Below are 26,503 nucleotides of genomic sequence, written 5' to 3'. Positions count from 1 at the left end.
TTTGAAATTAGTCCCCTGTTCTGCTGCAAGAGATAAGATATGCAATCGGGTGGTATTTGCTTCAAAGAGCGCTTCTGTCCTTTGTTTTTGTTGCTTAGTTAATGGGCTAACCCGGGTTATAATCCATGACCCCTGTTAAGGCATCTCAATGGATGGTTGATGTACTACATTTAAGCATTCTCCGTTTTCCAAAGAACACATGGCAGTGATGATCAGCTGTGGAGATCACTAGCTAGTCACCCCATGACTATTGTTTTGAGAACCATGGCAGGAGAGCAGCATGCTGTAGGGATAGGAGGGCCAATGTCACTCAGATTGTCATCACAGCTGGGTGCAGGTGAAGACTGAGGTTGAGAAACCCCCTCACAGCTCCCCCTAATCTCCACTCCCCTGACACATGTAGTGTTTATTTCAGTAGATGGTTAGTTAGGACTATGGTTAGATATATCTTGCTCCTGGGCCTGTGGAAGACACTTGTTTCCCCCAGAACAGCTGCATTTTTCAGAGTTATCCTGGCCCACAGGGAGGCTGACCCTCAGGCCTGGTTGACCTGGTGGGCAGATACACGAGTGTCACAGTAGCAAAGATTTTTTTTTTATAACTAACCCAAGCTGGACCACAGCCTGTCGTTTCCAATGGGAGCAAATTTAATGGATGGGCAGAACAAGCAAGGAGGTTGGCAGCGCCAAGCACAAGGTAGCGAGATCCTATTGACGCGTTCTAGCATATATTTCCGTTAGGGAACGCCTACTCTCTGAAGTGCGCGTGTGCAATAACTCAATTCGCCCTTGCACTCCAACACAAAGGCATTTTTCTTTTTTACTTTGGCAAATGGTAGTCTATTTAGTCCACTCTGATCGTAACAGATTGTAGTTTTAGGAATGGAACTGTATTGAGATCAAATGTTTTAATCGATGAGAGAATTTGCCGAATGTCATCTGAAATCCATCGCGCTCAGTCTTCTCCTACTGCCGGGCCAATAGGCTTCCTCTCATCACCATATTTGGTGGAGAGTGGAAATGCCAACTAGATGCTTCAGATTTATACAGCCGGTGAAACACCTGGCTCATTGGTTCTATCTGTGAGAGTACCCTAGGAAGCATGTTCTCTGGAGACTGACTGGGGCTACCCACCATTAGCACATTAACTTCCTGCTCAAACCTGGACGAATCTAATTACTCGCATGATATCTAGGCAATATTAGTTAATGCTGTTGTGATTTAGGCGTTGGCGTAATAGGTTAGGCTATATCTCTAACAGAACATTTTGTAATATGACCTAATAGACTCGTCTGAACTTGGCAGTAAGCACACTATGTACAGGAGGGATTTTCCCTCCACCCTTCCCCTTTTTACAGAACATTTAAATAATGGAGAAGTCTGTCTCTTCTCTGGATAACACTGACTTAATTTCCACATTATGGCAAAAACTGAAATGAAGTTGATATTGAGTTTGTTAGTTTCCTTTCCTTTATGTAACTAACTTCCTGCTCTACCAGGAAGTTGTTAATTGTTGCTTCCTGTTTCAGCCCATGGTCGAAAAACATGAACTGTACTTATGTTACTTTTAGACATTCCTCTTTAACAGGCGTTGCTGCAAAACCTCAGCTATCGGGGGAAGTATGTGTTATCTCTTCACACAATGGTGCCTGAGGAGGCTAACGTTGAGCAGCAGTCCCCCTGTGGGTGTACATGATCTCCTCAGCTGTTGCCAGTGTGGTCCATGGCTGGATATAGAGTACACATCTGCCTCTGTGTTTTCTTTTACTCAGGCTGTGAGCTGGGTGTGTGCTCACTTTGCACTTCTCTAGTCATTCTTTTGTCATATCTTCCCTTGCTGAATTTGTTTTCAGCATTTATCCGCAGACAGAGGTTTCCTGTCAGCAGGTGGCCATTTGGCTGGGAGGTGAAACGTGTTAAACCGAGTGAAGACAGTGTCACTCTATAATGGTTTCATTAGGGTGTTGTGTCTGACCATTGCTAGGCAACGGATGTTTCCTCTCTGTTGTCAAGGCTGCCGCGTTGCATAGCCTTGGTTTTAAACTGGTAACTGATTGGCCATTCTTTTTAAAGGAAGTGGAACGCAGTAATGCCTGCAAAATTGCTTAATGGCCATGAAAGTCCACAAGTGTCACTCTTCAGCTTGATGTAACCAGTGTGTTCTCAATCCCAATATTTGAAGAAGTAATAGCAGTTCAACTCACATACTGCATTCTGTTTGTGTGACGTCATACACGAGGCCCCACAATAAATCAGGTTAGATAATATCTTGAGTTTCCTGCCCTCTGATTTAAAACAAATCTAATGCCTGGTGTGTGTTCTTGTCTCAGAATGGTTGTTGAAACTGCTCCCCGCTAACCTCTGTCCTGTTTGTCTTCCCTGTATACAGGGCTCCAGAGATCATCCTGGGCCTGCCGTTCTGTGAGGCCATCGACATGTGGTCCCTGGGCTGTGTCATCGCTGAGCTCTTCCTGGGCTGGCCCCTCTACCCAGGAGCACTGGAGTATGACCAGGTAAATAAAAGTAGCTGCTTAATAACCTCAAAGTTTGGGGAGGAAGGGGTTACTAAGCTAACATAAATCATACGGAACAAGGTTTTGAAGTGTCTGTCCTAAATCTGAGATATAAGAAAGTTCAGGAAATATTTGTGTTTTTTTAAAATGCATTTAACCCCTTTTTTTTGCCACAAAACAACCTCCATACTTCCATTATTTTGCATGTGTTACCTTACGTGACACTTGTGTGGGGTTATATAGCAAAATGGAGAACAACATAGTGCTCGTGAGAGTCTCCCCTTTCCATAGTGGTCATAACAGTTTTCAGGCCAAACTGTTCGGACACTACAGACGTTTTTGTGAGAAGACCGGTTTTCGGGATGTCTCCTGGTCTGACGAACACAGCTGTATCTGTCACCTTTCACCGCAGATGTGGAAGGGCAACATGGGTGGATGCGGTGGCTTGAGACGCAGTTTTTTCGCATGGGCTGCTATCTTAAATTGACCGATTTATTTTTTTATATATATTATTTTTAAATGTATTATTATGTTACTTAGATTGATGTACATGTTTGTCAATAGATTTAAGGATTATATGCTCAGACACACTGTTAGGATTGTCAACTGTTTGCCTGCTGAGAGTACTTAGCATCTCGGAACAGAGTTTCGGCAGTCAATTAGTTTGAGTTTACATAGCACCAACCTTGAAGCTGTCAGCCTTGTTCAAATACTCCAGACCACGTGGCAGTAGCGTTGCCACTTTGGGATTTTGGCATTTAACCCCTCTACTTCCCTAGAGTCCAGTGAGCTCATGGATATCAGTATGGAAGAAGTTGGAGGTAGTTTTGTGAGCCAATGCTAGCTAGCATTTGCGCAATGACTTGAAGTCTCTTGTATCTACTAGCATGCTAGCAGTTACCATAGACTTCCAGTCATTGTGCTAATGCTAGTTAGCAACTTCATTAACCTCTATGGGCTAGGTGGGACGCTAGCGTCCCCCCCGTGGTGCACTCCATCAACAGCAGGTGCATTTCAAGAGCGGCAAATTTGAATCCAAATAAATGTCAAAATTCACATTTTTCAACCATACAACTATTTTACACCCTTTGAAAGATAAACATCTCCTTAATCTAACCACGTTTTACGATTTCAAAAAGGTTTTACGGCGAAAGCATAAATTTAGAGTATGTTAGGACAGTACATTTACAAGAGTTGTGTGTAATGTTTTGTCAATTCAAAGACGGGGTCACCAAAACCATAAAACCAGCTAAAATGATGCACTAACCTTTTACAATCTCCATCAGATGACACTCCTAGGACATTATGTTAGACAATGCATGCATTTTTAGTTCTATCAAGTTCATATTTATATCCAAAAACAGCGTTTTACTATGGCATTGATGTTGAGGAAATCGTTTCCCTCCAATAACCGGCAGTCAAGTCAACACCACAAATTAAATAATTAAAATTAGAAAACATTGGTAAAATATTATATTGTCATTTAAAGAATTATAGATTTACATCTCTTGAACGCAATCAACTTGCCAGATTTAAAAATAACCTTACTGGGAAATCACACTTTGCAATAATCTGAGCACTGCGCCCAGAAAAATACGCGTTGCGATACAGACTAGACGTCATGTTGGGGAGATCTAAAATCGAAAATACTATGTAAATAATCCATTACCTTTGATTCTCTTCATCAGATGTCACTTCCAGGTATCACAGGTCCATAACGAATGTAGTTTTGTTCAAAAAAGCTCATCATTTATGTCCAAAAATCTCCGTCTTGTTAGCACATGATCTAAGCCAGCCGGACTTCTCGTCATGAACGAGGGGAAAAAATATATTTACGTTCGTTCAAACATGTCAAACGTTGTATAGCATAAATCATTAGGGCCTTTTTTAACCAGAACATGAATAATATTCAAGGTGGACGAATGCATACTCTTTTATAACGTATTGGAACGAGGGTACCCAACATGAACTCACGCGCCAGGTGTCTAATGGGCCATCATCGTTCCATGGCTCTTGTTCGGTCAGATCTCCCTCCAGAAGACTCAAAACACTTTGTAAAGGCTGGTGACATCTAGTGGAAGCAATAGGAAGTGCCAAAATATTCCTCAGCCCCTGTGTTTTTCAATGGGATAGGTTTAAAGGTAATACAACACATCAGGTATCCACTTCCTGTCAGAAAATGTCTGTGTTTTGCCTGCCAAATGAGTTCTGTTATACTCACAGACACCATTCAAACAGTTTTAGAAACTTTAGAGTGTTTTCTATCCATATATAATAAGTATATGCATATTCTAGTTACTGGGTAGGATTAGTAACCAGATTAAATCGGGTACATTTTTTTTATCCAGCCGTGCAAATACTGCCCCCTAGCCCTAACAGGTTAAAACTGCACACAGAGACATAAAAATGTTATCCATAAATTAATCCGACTCCGGGGAAGTCGAAAATCCTGAAGTATCCTTTTAAGCATAGTTTGGCAACGCATATCCCTGTGTGTTGCTTTGCCAATGTTAGCTAACTAGCTAATAGGTATGTGAATCTTTCCCTTTCAAGAAGATTTGATATCTAGATAGATGGGATACTATACAGGAACGATACGTTTTAGTTTGACACCCTCACCCATTTGTCATTTTTGCAGATAAGCTAGTTATGTATCACTATTGTTTACAAATGAGCTATGCCCTAGCCAATGCATATACAGCACAACTTTGGATTTCACCCCATCTCAAAATCGAATGGTTTTGACCATTTGGAAGTTTTTACGGAGTGATCTTCTCTTTTCCACTTGCTTCGGCCATGCAGTGCTCCTAACAAAAGTGATTGCTGTCCTCGTTATGAAATGATCAACTTTACCCTGCATATCAAAAAATTACCATATAAACTTGTTTAAAGCAAAACTATAAAATAAATTGTATAGCCAGATGAGTCGTCTCCGTTAGCTTACTTTTATTCTGGGAAAACATCATTTTCAACAGCGCATAGATGACAATAACCTAGAAAATTACATAGGTTGTCACTCAACTATAAAGCCTAATATCACATAAGCCATTTTAGCGTTTGAATGCTGATGGTGCGCACAGATGTGCAAGATTAGAATTAGGCCGCCTTGGTCAGTGCGTGAAGCTGGGCACAGTTTGACTAAGCAACTGATATTGCCTGGGTCATTCGGCGTGTCAAATGACTTGTAGATCAATGACTGTCAACACCATTACAAAGGAAGCATCAGTTGTCACAAAAGATTTGTAACGTTCAAAATCGATTTTCTGACCGCATGTTACATTTGGACCGGTTTGGGGTCATACGCACAAAAAGCTTATTTCTCAACAAAAAATAACACATTTGTTTACATCCCTGTTAGTGAGCATTTCTCCAAGATAATCCATCCACCTGACAGGTGTGGCATGTCATGAATCTGATTAAACAGCATGATCATTACACAGGTGCACCTTGTGCTGGGGACAATACAAGGCCACTCTAAAATGTGCAGTTTTGTCACACAATGCCACAGATGTGTCAAGTTTTGAGGGAGCGTGCAATTGGCATGCTGACTGCAGAAATGTCCAACAGAGCTGTTGCCAGATAATTTCATGTTTATTTCTTTACCATAGTCCGCCTCCAATGTTGTTAATTTGGCAGTACATCCAACCGGCCTCACAACCGCAGACCACGTGTAACCACGCCAGCCCAGGACCTCCACATCCGGCTTCACCTGCGGGATCACCTGAAGAGTATTTCTGCCTGTAATAAAGCCCTTTTTGTGGGGGAAAACAAATTCCGATTTGGCTGGGTCTGGCTCCCCAGTGGGTGGGCCTGGCTCCCAAGTGGATGGGCCTATGCCCATCCATGACTGCGCCCCTGCCCAGTCATGTGAAACCCATAGATTTAGGGCCTAATGAATTCATTTCAATTGAATGATTTCTAAACTGTAACTCAGTAAAATCTTTTAAATTGTTGCATTTATATTTTTGTTCAGTATAGTATACCTTTTTATATGATTTATGGACAAACTACAGCAACATATTTAGTTTTATTCACATAATTTAGGTTTTTCTAAAGTAAAATGGTTTAAAATAACCAGAGAATTTAATTGGGACGTATTTCGGTAATGAGAATTTGGGGTGAAAGTGTAAATTCTTTTGGCAAATGTATTTAAAATAAGACACTGTGCCATAAACTACGCATCTTGGTCTTTTGAATGATAGTTGATTGTTGCAGATGCCTCATGGTTTTCTAACTCAATTTGATACTGCCATGGTTAAAACTGGTTTCATGAGTCACCCGCCAGCCCATAGCCACATTAGCTAAACGGTTATCATGTAATTCACTAGCTATCACAACATGGCTGGCTAGCTAGCCACAGACACTGCACTAACTCTTGGCAGCTAACACAGACAGCTGATTCATTGAAACAAATTACTTGTTTTAATTATAATTTCAATACTAGCTACAGTGGTCAGCTGGCTAGCTTGGAAGAAGTATTGTGTTGTGTGCACTTAGGCTACACTATGGGATGGTAGCTAGCTATGTGACTGTCTCATTTAGTAAGCTGCAAGGGGGTCGATGTCACCGGGAAAAGTTTTTTTTTTTTTTTTTTTGTTCTTGTTGGCTGGCCTTTCAGCGCCCCACTCGTGCTCTTTAGAGAGGTCTTTACCGACAGGGAAACTGATTCCACATGTAGAAACGCTAGCAAATGTCAGTCAGGTGCTATCACTGACGGTCCCCAAAACAGACCACTCAGCAAGTGAACGAATGTCAAATGAATGCCAGATGATCGACAGGTGTGTGTGTGTGTGTGTGTGTGTGGTCTATCATCTCCAAAGATATCAGACTGTCAAGGGAAGAGAACAACACTAGCAGAACTGACAGCTCAGTGAAGACAAACCGATCAGTGGAGTAGGATAAGTCCCTGATGCCTGTGTGCTGGTGTGTTTTGATTCTGAATGCGAGGATGGTTAAGGCATCCACTTTTTGTTTGATTTTAAAGCCTATTAATATAAAATGTCTAATGTAGACATTGGAAGAGGAAATTGTCTGGACCATGTCCCCCGGCTTAAAGGCCAGACCATGGGAATGCTCTGTGAGCTGTGGGGTTTGTCATTTTTGTGTCTAGTGGTCATCTGGACAGCGACCAAGCAGTAGTGCTTTGCTGATCAGAAGCCCCCTGACCGCTGCACCATCAGCAGGTTCTCACTTCATTGCTCTCACTGTGTTTATGCAGGGTTGTGGTAACCTGAATAAGAAATAATTAAATCAAGTTACCAGATAAGCAACATGTTTTTTGTATTAAGGTTGCCATGGCAATTTTGGAGCACAAGTAGGCCTATGTCTCGCCTGTGTATTTTAAGTGGCGCTCAGTCAACATATCAAGGACCTCAGCCACCCGAGCCATAGCCTGTTCACCCCGCTACCATCTAGAATGCGGAGACCGTACAGGTGCATCAAAGCTGGGACCGTGAGACTGAGAAAAGGCTTCTATCTCCAGGCCATCAGACTGTTAGTCACCACTAGCCAACCTCCGCCCAGTACCCTGCCCTAAACTTTAGTCACTGTTCTAGCCGGCTACCACCCAGTACTCTACCCTGCAACTTAGACTGTTGCCAATGTACATAGTCATTGAACACTGGTCACTTTAATGTTTACATACTGTTTCACCCACTTTATATGTACACTGTATATACTGTATTGTAGTCATGGCTAATGGAAATGACAATGTTGCTGATTCCTTTGTAAATGTAGGTCTGACACACAAGATTATGTTAATGTTGTAATCACAATATTTTCTTCCTCTTTGTCTCCTCCACAGATTCGCTACATATCTCAGACACAAGGGTTGCCGGGGGAGCAACTACTGAACGTGGGGACCAAGACTTCCCGCTTCTTCTGCAAAGAGTCTGACTCGCCTTATGCTCCCTGGAGACTGAAGGTAACGCGTACTGACACCGTGTGACTACTGAACATTGACATCATATACCATAAGCACACCCAGTTCTGAGTACGTTAGGCAGAATTCTAAAGAATGCATGTCTGAATTTTGAAGACTCCCATTTCCTGTCTCTGTAGCTGACAGGGGAACATGAAACTGAGACTGGGATGAAATCCAAAGAGGCCAGGAAGTACATCTTTAGCAGTCTGGATGACATGGCAAATGTGAGTACAGAACTTTAAACGATGTGACACATTTAAGCAAAGTACGAAATTGCATACAAGTAAATGATTCTTGAAAACTATCATATGACACTGTAGTGTGACCAGTGAACACCAGTGGATTTTAATAGAGTAGCTGGATGTTGATTTTGTTCTGCCGCCTCAGGTGAATCTGGTGCTGAACATGAAGGGCAGTGACTCGTTAGCGGAGAAGGCCGACCGGAGGGAGTATGTGGGCCTGCTGAAGACCATGTTGCTAATTGATGCTGAGAAGAGGATTGCTCCCTCCGATGCCCTCAACCATCCCTTTGTCACCATGCAGCACCTCCTCGACTTCCCCCACAGCAATCAGTAAGTCTAACCAACAAAAGCTCTTACATCCACTACAAAGAAGTGGTGAACTACAAACTATGATTACAGATGGTCACAGATCAGAAGTAGGAAGTAGGCCACAATGTTCCATCTTGAATACCCTCTGCTTGATTCTTCATCTCACACGTTCTCCTCTTCTCTCCAGTGTTCAATCATGTTTCCACATCATGGATGCCTGTCAATCACGGCCCAACACGTACAACACACTCAACCGCAACAAAGCCCTGTTCCCCAGACCTTCAACCAACTTAGCTGGACTGCCAATGGCCTTCAGTAAGATGGGATCAGTTCGCTCTCAGGTAATCTATTAAGCACAATCACAAAAAACTTAACATATTGTCTGAATTAATGAACACTGGAAATCTGATGTTACATTTATGGCTGGGGTACATAGACTTCTTACTGGACCAATGTTTCCACCTACAGGAATATTAAGGCCATTGCATAATATTTACATAGATTTTAATGGCACTGCTAGCCCTCACTATTCATTGTCTGAAGTAAATGCTGAAAAACAATGGCAACGCTAGCTATTTTCTCTTGTTATTTGAAAGGCCTAAACTCACCTATTAAACTTTTCAGCTGTCTTGATATTCTAGCAAGAAACCATTTTAATATAGCAATGCTCCAAGAAACACACCTGCTCCAAAAAGAGAATAGAGAACCATTTACAATCTGGCTGCTTTTTCATCAGCCCCAAACAAAACTAAAGGTGTAATCATAATGATACATTAGAAACGCAATTACCATATTGAGTAATGGCAAAGACCAAGAAGGCAGAATCACTTTCTTTAATTGTATCCATAATGGAAAGAAAAATAGCCTTTTATTAATGTGTGTACTCCAAATTTGTATGATCCTAAGTTTTTTGATTCTCTGAACAGCATATTGTTAGAATTAACTGAATTCCATCTGGTTATTGGGACAGACATGAATGCCATTTTGGACATGCGGGACAAATCTAATAAGACCAACTACAATCCACATGCTACCAAGGCTCTCCAGCACATACTCTGATTACAACCTCATTGATGCCTGGTGAGCACATAATCCTGAAGCAAAACAGTACACTTTCTACTCGAACAGGCATAAGTCATTCTCACTAATCGATGTCATACTATCTACACCTATTTTCTTTCATCAAGAAAATGTAAATTAGACATGAGTCTGACCACTATGCTTACTACTGCCAACTTAAAATTTCAGAATGTCCTAAAATGCCAAAGGTTTTATAAAAAATAATGCAACTGCATTTGCATCTGGGTTGAATTAATCTCTTTGGACCAGGTAGCTATTGCTATTTCCAATTTATTGATCAGATGGAGAGCAGAATTTGCCATCCATCGAGTAAAACTCAACCACTACTTCCATGGTAATCGTCCCAATCGTTTACTGGCCAAAAAGCTATGCAGTAGTTATCAGTTGACTGATAGAGCAACTATTGAATCTGAAATGGCAATTACTATCAGAACCCAAATTAATCAAAGATTCTCCTGCTTCTATAAAGAAATATACACCATTCAAAGGTTAATTTGGGAGAGATGTGAACACAGCAATTTCACTTTCTATTACATTTTAAGGATGCCACCCAGTTTTCTCATTATCACCCCCTATCTTTGATAAACACAGATATTAAACTGTATTTCAAAATGTAGTCGTCCCGAGACTTACCCAAATTGATCCACACGGAACAAAGTGGGTTTGTTAAAGCCTTTATGCTCGGGTAACCTCTGTCGACTATTACATATCTTATATCCAATTTGTAAGTCGCTCTGGATAAGAGCGTCTGCTAAATGACTTAAATGTACATGTAAATATGCTTCATGAAAAACAGCAGCTCCTTGGGCTGTATTATCTCTCGATGCAGGAAAAAGCTTTTGATAGACTAGAGTGGTCATATCTCTGGTCTGTCTTTGAACATATGGGAAGTGGCTCCAATTTCATGAATATTATTTAAAATACTATATGCCAATTCCTCAGTCATAGTTATAACAGGCAATATCTGCTCTGTTCAGAATACCTAGAAGCAGCAGACAAGGTGATCCAATTTTGCCTCCAATTTTTCTGTTCTTATTATCCATGGAAAATTTGGCACAGCCAATTCGTCAATCGAAGGAAATAATACACATTTCTCTCAAGTCTACTGATCACTTCATCTCATACTGCCTCAAGACCCCAATGGAGGACTACTTATGGAATCCCAATTGTTTCCCATTTTAAATATTTGGGAGTAGATATATTCACTTCTTCAGATAAAACTTTAACAGAACGCTCAGATCAATTAAGTTAACATATGGAATTGTTTTAACATGGTCATCCCAAGGATCATTTAGCTATTTGATTTTGAATTTTAGGACCCCTTTAGGTATTAAAAAAATATTTTATGGAACATTGACTTTGGCCATACTGCTATTAGCCCATAGAAACGCATTGTATTGTAACAGATTCATACATGGAGAAACAGATGGTGAAAAAATGAATCAAAATAAAGTTTGTTTTGAAGTGTCTGTCCTATATCTGAGAGCTATAAGAAAGATCAGGAAATTGCATCCACCCCATTTTTTTCCCCTCAGAACAGCCTCAATTCGTCAAAAGCGTTCCACAGGGAGGCTGGCCCATGTTGACTCCAATGCTTCCTACAGTTGTCAAGTTGGCTGTATGTCCTTTGGGTGATGGAGCATTGTTTATACACACCGGAAACTGTTAAGCGTGAAAAACCCAGTCACGTTGCAGTTCTTGACAAACTGGTGCGCCTGGCACCTACTACCATACCCCGTTCAAAGGAACTTCAATCTTTTGTCTTGCCATTCACATACACAATCCATGTCTGAGTTGGGGATGTCTTTTAATGCATTTATTTGATTGTTTTTGTACCTGTAACTCCCCTCTGAAAAATAAATGACAAGACAAAATAAAAAGTTGGTCACCAATGTTTTAAAATAATGAAAATAAGCTCTCCCACCTCTATGCAGGCTTTGACGCAATCTGCTCCCTCTGTGATGCATCCTGGGATGCTGCGGACAGGAACCAGTCAGTTTGGGTGTAATGACTCCTTTCAGCCAGCCCTCATCCTCTGCCCACCAGCCATGCAAGGTGAAGAGCTTTTCAAATTAGCGCATAGTCATTTCATGAAAGATACAAAATCATCGCTGGATTTACAGTGACCATTCTCCAATCTTATGCTAGTGTGCTTATGTTTTTAAGGTAACCCAAACCAGCCAGGATATACAGTTAGGATGGAAAACACAATACCGATGGTGACCCAAGCCCCTCCCATACAGCCTTTACAGATGCGACCTGGAGTCATAGCACAGGTGAGACACTGGCTCACAGTAGTGACACTTGTATACAATACAGGAGTCAGATGCTTGTCTCCACACTGGTCAAAGAGGTCAAATTCAAGTTAGGCTATTTCAGGGGTTTGGTGTTTCCCTCACTTAGTCTTAAAGGTTTATGGTCCACTATTGATTTCTGTCTTTGTCCTTTGCAGCAACCGTGGTCAAGTAGGAACCAGCAGATCCTAGTACCAGCCTGGCAGCAAGTGGCTCCCCCTCCCACCACTATGGCTTCTGATACTACGGGTGGCCCACAGAGGCTCAGTGACTGGGGGTGAGTTAGTTCACAAGAGAAGTTACTTTTTAACACGTACTTCACTTGCCCCTTCCTTCACATTGTGGAGATAAAACTTGTATCATGTTTTGCCTTTTTTTAAAGGAAAGTTCGGCAACACAGCAACCATTACAGCAACATGATGCAGCCTCTTCTAACCAACCAAATGACCATGTCTGGTCCACAACCAATCAACATTGGCATTGCACATGTGGTGTGGCCACAGCCACACTCCAACAATAGGAACCGGCCCAGTCAGAGCCGGTGAGATGCTCTATGTTTCTCCTCCATGCTCCAATCACGTACATGGTCTATGGCAAATCAATGCTGTTGAATTAACCTGAGTTCTTTGTGCCTGGTTTGATAAATCATCGATTTTACTCAAATCAAAACCTAATCAGTTTATTTGTCACCTGGAAGTTAAAGGTGCACTATGCAGAAATCGCTCTGTCATTTCCTGGTTGCAAAAATGTTAGTTTGCCTAATTTCAGTTTGTGACAAAATAAGCAGGTATAGTGTAGTAGGTCATTGTACCATCTAAACCACTGTAAAATATATAACCAAAAATGAATGTGTTTGCAGCTGTTTTGAAGCTGGTGTACAATACCGAAAGTGAAAGACGCAAAAACAAAACTTAATGGGAAGCATAGAAATGGCGCATATCGAGCAGATCTACTGCTTCTTAGACTTACTTTCACTGAGAGTGACAGAGCTATAACTCACATTTCTATGTGAATTTGGTCAGGTCGCCCAAAAAGTTACATATTGCAGCTTCAAAGGGATACTTCGGGATTTTGGCAAGAATGTCCTTTATTTACTTCCCCAGAGTCAGCTGAACTTATTGATACCATTGTTATGCCTGTGTTCAGTATGAAGATAGTTGGAGGTAGTTTCTAACTAACTTCCAGTCATTGTGCAATTGGTAACTAGCGTTAGTGCAATGACTAAGTCTATGGGTAGCGTTAGCAACTTCCTTCAAACCGCACGCAGAGACAGAATGGTATCCACGAGGTCATTTGATTCTGAGGACGTAGATAGAGCCTCATTGCCAAAATCCTGAAGTATGCCTTTAAGTGAATGTTCTACCAAATCACAGATCATGTTTTTCTTACATAAACAAGTGTTAAAATGTACTGACGAACAACTTCTCTACTTTTACTTCATATTAGCAGCATGCACTACTCCCACAACAATGGCAACATCCAAATCTCAATGTGCCGCTCTCCAAAGATGGCCGACTGTGTTAGTCACACAGGAGGAGGAGATGGTTCCCGTGGGGAGAGGCCTGAGGTGGAGGTTCAGCAGGAAAGACGACATGAGGAGGAGGTGAGCTGCTGTAAGGCAGTGGAGGATGAGAGGATAGACATGTCCCACCAGCAGCGAGAGTCTGTGGTCATCGACGACCTGCCCAGCCCCACCCTCAGCGTCATCAGCAGTGACACGGACGGAGAGGAGGGTTCCTCTTGCAGGTTCAAAGGCAGCCCTGACTGCGAGGCGTGTAAGAGCTCTCTGAACATGGAGCGGGTGTGTTCCCTCAGCAGCCCAGACAGCACCCTGAGCACCAGCTCCTCTGCCTCGGTGCAGTCCAGCCCGTCCCCCTGCAAGAGGCCCAACAGGTACTGCCAAACTGCATGTTTAAATGTTAACAACTTTTTGAAACTTGCCTGAGCGGCCACATTCTTGATCATCAGTAGCAAACATGGACATTATATTCTGTTATTGATTGCTTTTGTCTGTTTTCAGCATGTCTGAGGACGATGGTCACGAGAGTGGCTGCGAGACGGTGGACGGTTCCCCTGCCTCGGACTCCAGCCGGAGCCAGAGCCCCTACCTGGAGAGCTGTTACCTAGGCAACCACAGCCATCAATCTCTGAGCATGAGGACGAGTGGCATGGCCCCCCAGAAGGAGCCCAGCAATCCCCCTGTGAGAACCATGGTGGTGCCACCTATGAAGGTGGTGCGGAACAACAACAACATGGACCTGCACACAGACAGAACGGGTCAGTTTCTATTCACAGCATTACATGTCAAAATTGGTTGAGTATTAACAGTATGAATAGGCCTATACGCTGTAATCTTTTTGTTTCAATGCTGTGTGAGCCTGTTGATGTCTGAATGATGTGTGTCAGTCTGAGGAAATTAGGGAGAGTCTGTCACCTGTGCTGATGTCTGCCTTGCAGGTCACATGGGCGTGGCAGGCAACTACTACTCCTTAGTTGGTCAGAGAGGCAATCACAGGTGAACATGGGTAACTTGCACTGGGCAGCCTGTCTCTGTGGCTGTGCTGATAGCTAGTTGCTGCTGAGTGAACACTTCTGGTTTGACCTGCTGCTGTTCCTCTTTTTCCCCGATTCTCATGGATATCTATTTCTTCCCCAGTTTATCTTGGGGGGGTGTGTTTTTATGTGTTTTGGATGCTAAAGAAAGTAATTCAGACACTTGAGTTAGACCAGCTAATTCATGTTTTAAGCATTATCACAACCATAAAGCACTGTGGCAATGCTACAATCCAGACATGATTAACCTTGAACTGTCCATATGCACTGTCAGATGTTCTTGAATGTTCATTTACAGCGCATCATGTAGGTTTGCTTTTGAGGTGTACAGGCTTTTATACACACTGCAGATCAGGCTATGGGATGTGTAGTGTAACTTGTGATTTATACTGAAGGTAACCTAGCTATACACAGAGCAAAGGACTGTCCTCTAAATGGGATTGGATCTGATATGGGATATATATTAGTGCCAACTTTTGTAAGTGGCATATTATTCCTGAAATGAAGGGAAGCCTAGTCAGTTGTACAACTGAATGCATTCGACTGAAATGTCTTCTGCATTTAACCCAACCCCTCTGAATCAGAGAGGTGCGGGGGGGGCTGCTTTAATCGACTTTCCACATCATCGGCGCCCGGGGAACAGTTGTTGGATGTTCACTGCCTTGCTCAAGGGCAGAACGGCAGATTTTTCCACCTTGCCAGCTCGAGATTCAAACCAGCGACCTTATGGTTACTGGCCCAACGCTCTTAAACTTGATCAGGTTTTTTTGAATGGGCTATGTCTCAATCCACCATATCGGCCTTCCACATCTGCAGTGAAAGGTGACAGAGCTACAGTGGTGTTTGTCAGACCATGAGACACCCCGAAAATCTTTCTTGTCACAAAAACGTATGTAGCATCCGAATGGTTTTGCCTACGGTATGACCCCTCTATGGAAAGGTGAGAATCCCACAAACATGTACATAATAGCATTAAGGCCAAATTCAGTGTTTCGTCAAATAATTGTTTATATATATATTTATTTCTTTTTTTTTCCTTTTTTTTCTTCTTCTACCTAAAGGGGTCCTAAAATTCAAAACCAAGTTGCTAAATTATCCTTGGTATGACTATCTGAAAACAATTCCATATGTTAGCTTAGTACAAAGAGCCTTTCTATCGGCCAAAGTGTGTGTCTAGCTCTCGCTCTCTCTGTTTATTTTAGCAAGGCATGCTCTTGTTTCCTGTGGGTCCTTATTGGTCTTGTTACCCTGTCATATTGAAAGACACATCTTATCTCAATCTGAGAGCCTTTTCTTGTTTCTCTTGCAGTCTTCGAATCCTCATGCCAGTCCAAAAGGCGCTGTGCCCCTGGACGACTGAACCACCACTCCACCCACCACCACCCCCGGCAGCAACAGAAGATCACCACATTCCAGCAGCAGCCCCTGGGCTTCGGCCAGGTCAGTCCCCCCCATTTACATTTACGTCATTTAGCAGACGCTCTCATCCAGAGCGACTTACAAGTTGGTGCATTCACCTTATGATAAGCCAAACCTGGAAAGGGGGGGTAAGTCATTCAAATCTAATTCTACCTGTAATTTGACTTTGTTTACATTTTAGTATTTTAGCAAATGCTGTTATCTAGAGCATCTTAGTTTGTAGTGGTGTGTAAAGTTTTTTTTTCCCTTTCCTCTGCCAGCCTCAGGTCCAGCAATACAGCTCCTGCCACAAGGAATGGAACGGAAATTATGGGCTGCATCGGCGGCCGCACGCTTACATCCCTCCCACGGTACACGGCCACGCTTTCACCCCCACCCACAACTCGGGGCCTCACCCCCAGGCCACCCTGCTCTCCTACCCTCCCTCTGCGCCCGTCGCCCACCTCCTGGCCTCGCCCTGCGCCCAGCGGCCCGTCCTACAACCCGCTTACGGCATCTCCCACCCTGGTAGCATTGTCCACCAGGTGACCATGGGCATCAACCACCGGCTGCTGCCCTCACCCACCATCCACCACCAGGGCCAGTTCGGGCCCCTCTTTCCCCCACACTCCTACATTGCCTCGCCAGCCTATACAGGCTTCCCCCTCAGCCCCACCAAACTCAACCAGTACCCTTACCTCTGAGCATCAGCCACCCAGGGCCATAGGCCAACAAGGGCAGCCAGAAGTGATAACGTTAACAAAGGCCTTCATCCGTCATCTCTCAAGTTATGACAGCGAAAGAACCCCCCCCTCCAGGCTTCAACAAATCATGTTGGTTGATGATGATAGGATTTAAACCTTAAGCTGAAAAAAATATATATATTGAAAAAATAATGAATCAATGTTTAAGAAATTCTCACTTTTAATGGGTTTTTGCACTTTTGCTCTACAGTGTCATTTGGAGTGTAAGTCTCACAGTACAGTCTCACGGTACACGTTGTTCTCCCTAATAATCTCAGCCCTGTTTCTCCCCCTTTTTCTATATTGCCTTCTATCTAGCATGTGTGCTAGTCACATCACTCGTTAAGCCATCCCAGTCTCCAGTGCTAGGACAGTAGATGTTTCTCGGTTGGTTCGTTGTGATGTAAAGGTGTTCCCTAATGACCTAGGTGTTTTCAGTGTGTACCGTCAGTGGTCTGAAAAGGTTGTTCCACCCGCTGCATGCCTTCGCATGGGAAAAATAACTTAGTAGAGTTGTTGATGACAGACAGATGTCACTCCTATGTGTACTGTGAGACTTACATCATAACCTGTTCCCACACCTACTAGTGCCTTCAATATCTGAGGTTGTTAATGTTACTTCTGGCGTTTTATAGATATATCATGTACTGGACTGCAGCACTTGAATATCTGATTATTTTCACTCATATGCTTTTGCCTATCAGATAATCAAATAAGTCATTCTTATTTTGGGGGTAAAGATTCATTATGCAGAAATCACTCTGCCATTTCCTGGTTGCAAATATTCTAATGGTTTGCCAAATTTCAGTTTCACAAAACAAGCAAGTATAGTGTAGAGAATCATTGTACCATCTAAACCGCCTTGAAATATATTTTCCATAACCAAAAATATTGTATTTTTAGCTGTTTGAAGCTGGTGTACAAAAACTAAACTTAAGAACAGAAAGCATAGAAATAGCGCACATAGAACATAGCTACTGATTCTTAGACTTGCTTTCAATGAGAGTGACAGATCTAGAACACACATTTCTATATCTGTGAATCTTGTCCGGTAGCCCAAAAAGATACATTGCAGCTTTAAGCTTATTTTATGCTTTTGAGGCAAATGTTTATTTGGTTTTGGACTTTTCCCAAATTAACTAATGTACAAACAAAAGGTGAATGATTTAATATTTGATCATCAATTTCTAGTCACTAAGTACTTAATTACTAACAGTATTGACACTGTTTATTGGAACTGCAATACAATCTACATATAGCTGCTGGTTTTCTGCGTTATTGTATTTACAGCCTTTTTCTTAGCGTAATACCGATGTGGGGCATGGCATTGACTATAAACAAACATGCAAATAGTTGGTTGATTCTTTGTATGATCTCATATCTTCAGAAAAACTGTAGTGTTTTGATATACCGTCTATTAACCTAGTGTATCATTGCTGGACTATGTAGTGCTTGACAAGGTATATTGGTTAAGTGCAATTTCCGCTTTAGACAAAACTTATACTTTATTTTATTGTTCCATTTGTTGAAGTTTGTTAATGTGTCAACTGCTTATTTTATACATTGTCAGGGAGGAAATATGTTTTGTGTGAGTTGTTTTTAATTGCTAGTGTGTGAATTAGGTTTTTGTCTTTTATTACTTACAAATGAAAATGCTTTTTCAGCACCAAAGACTAATTCATCCCAAGCAAGGTAGCTACTCCTTCTTTTCCTGTTGTCTTCAAGTATACTGTAGTCATGAAGATGGACTATATTGAGAAAAAATATATTTTAAAAAGGTTTGTTTTAAGCATTTTGGGCAAGTTATCATATATCTTGAATGCATCATAGATGAGCTGCTATGTACTGATTGCCACTTCAAAATAGCTGTGAATTTAGGGGATTATCTTAGTTCTTACTATGCATTCTTACTTTTGTATAGTTCTAATTACTATATACTAGAAGTGGGTTTTATTTGAGTATAGTGAATGGCATAAAGACTTGTTAGTGCCTCTGTATATTTGCTTTAATGTTTGAAGTGTGATTGGAACTACTGTATTACAAGTAATGGAATTAAGTGTTTTGTTTGTGTGCATATAGCATCAGTATTTTATCTTTTTAATCATAGGTTGGGTTCATCATTGCATACAGTAGTTGTGTTGACAATTTTGCGTGTCGATTTTAGTTATTGGTCTGTTAACATCCTGAAAAGCCTAAAGATAATTCACATTATTGACTGACAGTTCTATATTATCATGCAGATATATTTACTGCAACGCCTCTATTTGGTCCTCACCTTTACATTGGGCTGTAGAGATGCCTTCACATGTGTAATATTTGTTATGAAACGCATCAGTAAGCACTTGTTAAACTTTCAATAAGCTCATCAGGTTTGGGTTGTGGCAAAATCCCACACAGTTTTCATGAAATTGCTGTGGTCAATGAAGTGTTTGACTAATATGATTTTTCTAGCCATCTATTTTAATCAAGCCTATGAAAATAATTTTTGGTATCTAAAATGAATTGTGATAGATTTTCTACAGATTATTCTTATCTATTCATAATGGATCAATTTGAGGCAGATGTGGTGAATTATTAAACATTTTTCTGTCAACTCATTAATCCAAACAAGGGCAACTGTCAAATGATGACAGATTGTATTTTCTAATCTTGCTAGTCTTTCATTACATTGTGGACTGTGAAAGATTGAATATGTTTACTCACTAGCCCCCCAACTCCAGACACACAAATAGCATTTTTCTCACTCTGACAGTGTCTACAACTAGTGCCTTTTCAAATTGTGGTCAAGAGAAGAACTGTTGGTTGATAACTCCATGGCCCCTAGCCAGTCCCCTCTCCTGCAGAGGCAAGTGTGGCAGTAGAGTCAAATGTGGATGCTCCTCAACAGAGCAGAGTATTTCCCACCGGAGTGGTAGGATGTTAGGATTATGCAGCCTCATGTTTTATCAGGACTTCTGCAGCCTGTTCAAATCCTCATGTTTCGCACATTTGCAACGAAGTGAGAAAGCACTCTGCTTTTGGACTCAAGTGTACAATTTAGCAGAGCTGACAACCACAATGCATTCTTCTTTCTGAGGAGCTCTTCTGGGTGCTGGCTGTTATCTTCAGATCACTCAATCCCAATGCTCAACCTTAACCATATGGTCTGAATCTATATAGCTTTTCTACAGAACATAAAAAGACGACTATTCTTAGTCAGGGAATATTTTATACACTTAACACTCTACACAGTTTTGTCTCTTTTATTGAACACGCACAAATGCAAAGCTTTACACACTGTGAATGTATTTGTGGAGTTGAATTTTTGGGGGGTTTGCAGACATGACAATGTTTTTGTTGCATTTTTTGATGGCTACAGATATTTCTGTTCTGTATATGATAAACATCCATATAGCAGCATCCCTTTTGATTGATCACTTGTTGGTATTTGCTTTAACAACCCACATACACACAGATTAGGTCCAAAGTTGTCACTTTTTAACAGTCTATACTGCAACTAATGTATTATGTCATGCTATTATAATTAATTCAGGGTATTTGTATTGTCCAATGTGCTACTGCATTAATGGTCCATCCTTTCCACTTGGTTTGATTGCTTTGGATCTTGTTTGCAGTTATTTCACCTGTTAGTATAAGTTGTATTACACTTCAAGTGATTGGGTAATACACGTAAACAACACAGGATATAGACTATTGCTAAATTGGAAGTGTTACTATTTTATTACTTGTAGTTTGTGGCTTTATTTTAATTTGCTTTTGATTTTATGCTACACTAGTTTGCCATGTAGCAACTGCACTGTGCAATATAATATGAGAACTGGGAAAATTTATTATTTTGGATGTAATGTCTCTTAAAGTTTGCGGTCGTATTTCCCTCTAGTTCTCAGTGATTTCAATGTGACCAAGCCTTATTTACTTTGTCACAAAAAGCGGGTTTTCCTAGTGACTGTTGGAGTGTCAAATTTAAGAGTTGATGGTGTACTATTGTAAAAATTCACTTTGAATAAAAAAATATTGCTTCACCCTTCTTGTGCGTGACTTGTATTTTATGTGTAGTACAATACATTAAATTATTGATGAAACTGGGGTCCAAGCCAATAGCACCACCCAGTGCAAGCAGAGTAGAAGTGCAGTACCGATATTTTAACTTACTGAAAATGTGCGTAGGGCAGGCTACACACATCACATTGATTTACTTGACAACGTTCCTCAGCTGATGCCTGGAGTGTTCCGAATTGTAGCAGACGTTAATGTAGGCTGCCATTTTTTTTTAAATTACATGTAGTTTATGTAATGCTGTTCTCAACCCTGATCTCAATTTCGCATCACTAATGTATGCGATGCCATTGGCTAACCCTGGCCCCAGCTGGTGAAGCTGTCCTTTGAAGCTCACTATTAATTTACGGATATTTATGAAAATCAAATTGGTAATCGAATTATGATAATCAAGTTAAAATAGTTCCTATTTCGATTCGGTTTAGTGTTGATTAGTTATTTTGGTTTGCCGTCTATACCCACAAGGGGTCGTCTGTTACCGTGAGGAGATTGCAGTCAACTCTGGCGTCACGCCGCGACGTGATATTATTTCTAATGAAATGACGGGTTCGACTTGTAAATATTCCAACGGGGTAGCATCATTTATCACTTCTGCGTTTTGAACGGGAGCCGTTTTCCGTCCGAATCATTAAATGTACTTCTATGGTTATGAGTGCATCTTAGATTGTTCGTAAATAACAGCGTATTACGCGCTAGCAGGTCGACGTGGTGCATGGACTGTTACCTACAGACGCATTACACACAAGTTTCAATGCTGCCGCTTTTTGTCAACCTCGGGGAGAGGCTTTCGGAGAACATCGTCCGCAGTGAAGGATTTATCAAATGTATTTGTCAATATTAAGACTGTTAGCTGTATCAAGGATAAACAAATGGCTTCAAAACATGTGCGTAACAGCCTCGATGATTTAATTGTCAGCGGAATAAACAATGCTCCCGCGATTGGCTCGATTGAATGGATAGGTGTGGGAATGGGATCCACCTTATGTTTCCAGAAAAACGGAAAGACATTGGGACTGGATCGAATGTGGACTAAATGTATTTTATCAGTTGGAATGGTTTTGCTTTTAATGCAGTCTGTCCTTGCTGCTGATGGTAAGACTTATTATTTGGTTGTTGACAACCTGTTCGAGTAATATTTGTCTTGCTTGGTAGGACTAACTAATTGGTCTTCATCGAGATGTTAGGCTGTGTATGACCAGCGGGTGGATGGGGATTGTATTATATAAATATCTCAAATTGGTTGCACTTTTCTGGTGGAACTCTTCGTACCCTGTCCCTATATTATGACGATCGGTGCACATACGAGGATAATGACCGTGGAGAAAGTAACCTATCTTCTGGTTATTTTTGTCTAAATTGGAAATTGTGATTTATTACAACAATCAAGATTCTTAGGAGAGCACTGAATTGCGCAATTTGCAATGTAGTATATGTAGAGGGAGCATTACAAAAAATCCACATAATTCTTTATATTGAAACATTTAGAATGTAGCCTAGTGGTTTATTCTATAATCTGATTGCGCCTAAACACATTCAGACAATTAGACATGCTAAATCAATATAATTGTTGATTTTGTAATGTGGCCTCCCAGCCTCTTGTGTTTTTCGAAGGAAGAGAATCGCTGGTGTGGCCTTTGTGCCTGGAGTGGCCTGTGTTCAGCAGTCAAGACTGCAACGCGGACAATTATAATTACGCTTATTTGATCGACAGTGATGGCAACATTTGTGGAGGTCACTTACCTTCTTGAAATAACATAACGTGTCATCATTTATAAATAATGGATTATGCTGTCATACGAAGCAAAATGCCACTAATGGGATTTGTGTTTTTCTTTTCTGCCTTGGACCTGGTGTTTATAAGGCTTAAGCCTATCATTTGACCATGGGTAGTAGTTTTCACCTAATTTTAGCTTTCCAATGTGTATTTTTTTCTACATTCAAGTAGGAAAAACATATTGTGAATCAGCCATAGGCCTGCCCTAGCCTTTATATTTTCAAATCCTCTCAGATTGCTATTATATCCCCCTTTTCATCCATTCATGAAACCATATTTGAATATCTTTCCATTTGGCTGTGGTCATGGGCCAGATCCACTTGTGGATGTGAGGATGAGGTGTTTTTTCTTTAATGAGCCCACAGAGCTGTTGCATTAAGTCAACATGGAGCCAAATATGCTGTGTTGCCATGGGAACTGATCTGCCTAACATTAATTGTTTTCTGACAGGGAAATATATAGCCTGCCCTATAGCATATGAATAACCAGTACAAACTCCAATTTGGTCTGCTTTTAGACAATAGTTTAAGATTTAAATGCTGTGTGATTTGAATAGTGCATGCAAATGTAATGCTTCTCCTTGTAAATTATGGCAGAAAGGATTTCACACTGCTCAACAGCAAACAACAGACATGTTTGAGGTACAGTAAAATGCATGCCTAGGCCTATACCCTTTAATTAGCAAGAAAACACTATTTTGTGCTCCATTTTATGTCCAATATTTGTCTACCAATTACACATAACTACACATATCTTTAACCAGGCTTTCCAAGCTGTGGTCACGTCATGCTATATCAACATTGGTGTGGAGAAAAGAGCAGCAAACTGGTCTTGGAATAGGGTGCTACATTCTGGTGTGCTCATAGAGTACACTACTGGTTTAGTGGGTTGTATTCAGATGAAAAGACAGTGTATTTATTTATCACTACTGGTTTAGTGGGTTGTATTCCGATAAAAAGACAGTGTATTTATTTATCACTACTGGTTTAGTGGGTTGTATTCAGATGAAAAGACAGTGTATTTATTTATCACTACTGGTTTAGTGGGTTGTATTCAGATGAAAAGACAGTGTATTTATTTATCACTACTGGTTTAGTGGGTTGTATTCAGATGAAAAGACAGTGTATTTATTTATCACTACTGGTTTAGTGGGTTGTATTCAGATGAAAAGACAGTGTATTCATTTATCACTACTGGTTTAGTGGGTTGTATTCAGATGAAAAGACAGTGTATTTATTTATCACTACTGGTTTAGTGGGTTGTAATTCAGATGAAATGACAGTGTATTTATTTATCACTACTGGTTTAGTGGGTTGTAATTCAGATGAAATGACAGTGTATTTATTTATCACTACTGGTTTAGTGGGTTGTATTCAGATGAAAAGACAGTGTATTTATTTATCACTACTGGTTTAGTGGGTTGTATTCAGATGAAAAGACAGTGTATTTATTTATCACTACTGGTTTAGTGGGTTGTATTCAGATGAAAAGACAGTGTATTTATTTATCACTACTGGTTTAGTGGGTTGTATTCAGATGAAAAGCCAGTGCATTTATTTATCACTAATTATGACCACAGCTGCTGCTGGTCACAAGGCAATGAATGCCCAATAATAATGAATCTGTCTTCATCAATTACTGATCAATTATGCTAACCAGGACTCCCATTCTGCTGATAATGGCTTTCAGTGTTTCTGTATTTTATGCATGCTGCTCCAGTTGGATTTCTCCTTGGTGAAGATTTTGCTGCTTGAAGGATGGTGGGAAAATGTGGGCCCCTCAGTTATGTCCTGCTTGTTAGCCCCTTATACAATCCCATAATAAGATGCCAACAATTAGGATTATGCCGCAATCAAATATTAACAGTTGGGTTGCTTGGGAGCTCTTTTAAGAGAGCGGCCAAAACATGGCCTGTACAGCACCTTTCCCCATACACTCTGCTGTGCTTCATTAGGGCGATTGCCTGTGCTGTGGAAGTTAATTATGCATTGCTAGATCTTAAATAGATATTTCTCTTTTACATTAAATACATTATGCATGGCAAGCCTCTATAAAGCATGTGGGTAGGATGAGCTTGTTGGCTAATTTGATTTCTAATCCCAATTTAGGTATAGTACTTATTTATTTAGTAGTTATTTATTCCTGATCTTTGGGGGATTTTATGTATTGATCTGAAACACAGTTTGTTTATTTTTTTGAAAATGATGTGCTTGATGTAGAATACCTTGATGCAGAATACTTCATTTTATATGCACAGTACATTATACTGTATGCATATGTAATGCATGTTAGTATATTATACTATGTGTGTGTGTGTTTTCCAAACTTGGTCCTGGGGCCTTGGTAATTGCCCTAACACTACACAGCTGATTCAAATAATCAAGCTTGAAAAACCAAAATGTGCACCCATGTGAGGCCCCAGGACAGAGTTTGGGAAACCCTGTAGATGCCTACTACTCTGCTGCATAGCAGCTCTAAGTCCAGTTACTGTGTGTTTATGTTCCCTTTTTAACACTGTAATTCTATCATAGGGACACATAAAAGTTTCTCAAAACTGTATGACAAGCTTAATGTCCCCGGAGATTGTCCATCAAAACGCTATGTTTTTTAATTTAATTTCTGTCATCAGGGAATAGCGTTGACCCCAAACCAACACATTAGGTAACAGGGATTTTACAGTAAGTCTTTCATGAAAATGTAATCAATCTTTTTAAGATTAAATGACCAATATCCAGATGGATTTATGTCTCCGTCTCCTTGAGTAGTTCTGAACTCACAATGCATTAGAACGCCCTTTCATCATCGCTCACTGTGTCTCCGTCTCCTTGAGCATTTCTGAACTCACAATGCATTAGAACGCCCTTTCATCATCGCTCACTGTGTCTCCGTCTCCTTGAGCAGTTCTGAACTCACAATGCATTAGAACGCCCTTTCATCATCGCTCACTGTGTCTCCGTCTCCTTGAGCAGTTCTGAACTCACAATGCATTAGAACGCCCTTTCATCATCGCTCACAGTGTCTCCGTCTCCTTGAGCAGTTCTGAACTCACAATGCATTAGAACGCCCTTTCATCATCGCTCACTGTGTCTCCGTCTCCTTGAGCAGTTCTGAACTCACAATGCATTAGAACGCCCTTTCATCATCGCTCACTGTGTCTCCGTCTCCTTGAGCAGTTCTGAACTCACAATGCATTAGAACGCCGTTTCATCATCGCTCACAGTGTCTCCGTCTCCTTGAGCAGTTCTGAACTCACAATGTATTAGAACGCCCTTTCATCATCGCTCACTGTGACTGCTGTGTGACGGCCTTGATTGTTGCTGCCTGCTGTGTAGCAGCAGTTGTTCAATTTGTGTTGGCCTGGGAGGCCTCAGTACTGACTGAAGAGAAAAACACAAAGAGAAGGGCTGGCTGTCTGGCCTCATTGTAGACCTGAGCAGACCAGGAGATGAAATTGAAAGAAACTGAAACAGGAACAGACAAAAATAATCAATCAATCAAATTCATTTATAAAGCTCTTCTTACATCAGCTGATGTCACAAAGTGCTGTACAGAAACCCAGCCTAAAACCCCAAACAGCAAGCAATGCAGGTGTAGAAGCACGGTGGCTAGGAAAAACTCC

At 41.0% G+C, this 26,503-nt stretch overlaps 2 protein-coding genes across 7 annotated transcripts in view; both read left to right on the top strand.

Annotated features, from left to right (window-relative positions):
* LOC106561487 (homeodomain-interacting protein kinase 3) overlaps positions 1 to 21,081 on the top strand; it is a 45,221-nt gene extending 24,140 nt beyond the window's left edge. For 2 of the 3 annotated variants that reach the window (XM_045688395.1, XM_045688394.1), the window contains exons 3-15: positions 2,389 to 2,512; positions 8,316 to 8,435; positions 8,573 to 8,659; positions 8,823 to 9,007; positions 9,174 to 9,327; positions 12,001 to 12,121; positions 12,233 to 12,342; positions 12,519 to 12,637; positions 12,743 to 12,901; positions 13,807 to 14,253; positions 14,381 to 14,637; positions 16,223 to 16,353; positions 16,593 to 21,081. In XM_045688395.1, the coding sequence (XP_045544351.1) occupies positions 2,389 to 2,512; positions 8,316 to 8,435; positions 8,573 to 8,659; positions 8,823 to 9,007; positions 9,174 to 9,327; positions 12,001 to 12,121; positions 12,233 to 12,342; positions 12,519 to 12,637; positions 12,743 to 12,901; positions 13,807 to 14,253; positions 14,381 to 14,637; positions 16,223 to 16,353; positions 16,593 to 17,015 (2,437 nt within the window). In that variant the 3' untranslated portion in view covers positions 17,016 to 21,081. The remainder of the gene's footprint in view (positions 1 to 2,388; positions 2,513 to 8,315; positions 8,436 to 8,572; positions 8,660 to 8,822; positions 9,008 to 9,173; positions 9,328 to 12,000; positions 12,122 to 12,232; positions 12,343 to 12,518; positions 12,638 to 12,742; positions 12,902 to 13,806; positions 14,254 to 14,380; positions 14,638 to 16,222; positions 16,354 to 16,592) is intronic. The other variant, XM_045688396.1, reaches the window with a different exon arrangement.
* Positions 21,082 to 21,601: 520 nt separating this feature from the next.
* The window catches only part of kiaa1549la (KIAA1549-like a), a 43,895-nt gene continuing 38,993 nt past the window's right edge, over positions 21,602 to 26,503 (top strand). For 3 of the 4 annotated variants that reach the window (XM_014125487.2, XM_014125486.2, XM_014125484.2), the window contains exon 1: positions 21,602 to 22,202. In XM_014125487.2, the coding sequence (XP_013980962.1) occupies positions 21,980 to 22,202 (223 nt within the window). In that variant the 5' untranslated portion in view covers positions 21,602 to 21,979. The remainder of the gene's footprint in view (positions 22,203 to 26,503) is intronic. The other variant, XM_014125485.2, reaches the window with a different exon arrangement.

This window comes from Salmo salar, chromosome ssa10, assembly GCF_905237065.1.
Source record: "Salmo salar chromosome ssa10, Ssal_v3.1, whole genome shotgun sequence".
NCBI classification, from domain to species: Eukaryota; Metazoa; Chordata; class Actinopteri; order Salmoniformes; family Salmonidae; genus Salmo; species Salmo salar.
This window is presented reverse-complemented; position numbering and strand designations above follow the sequence as displayed.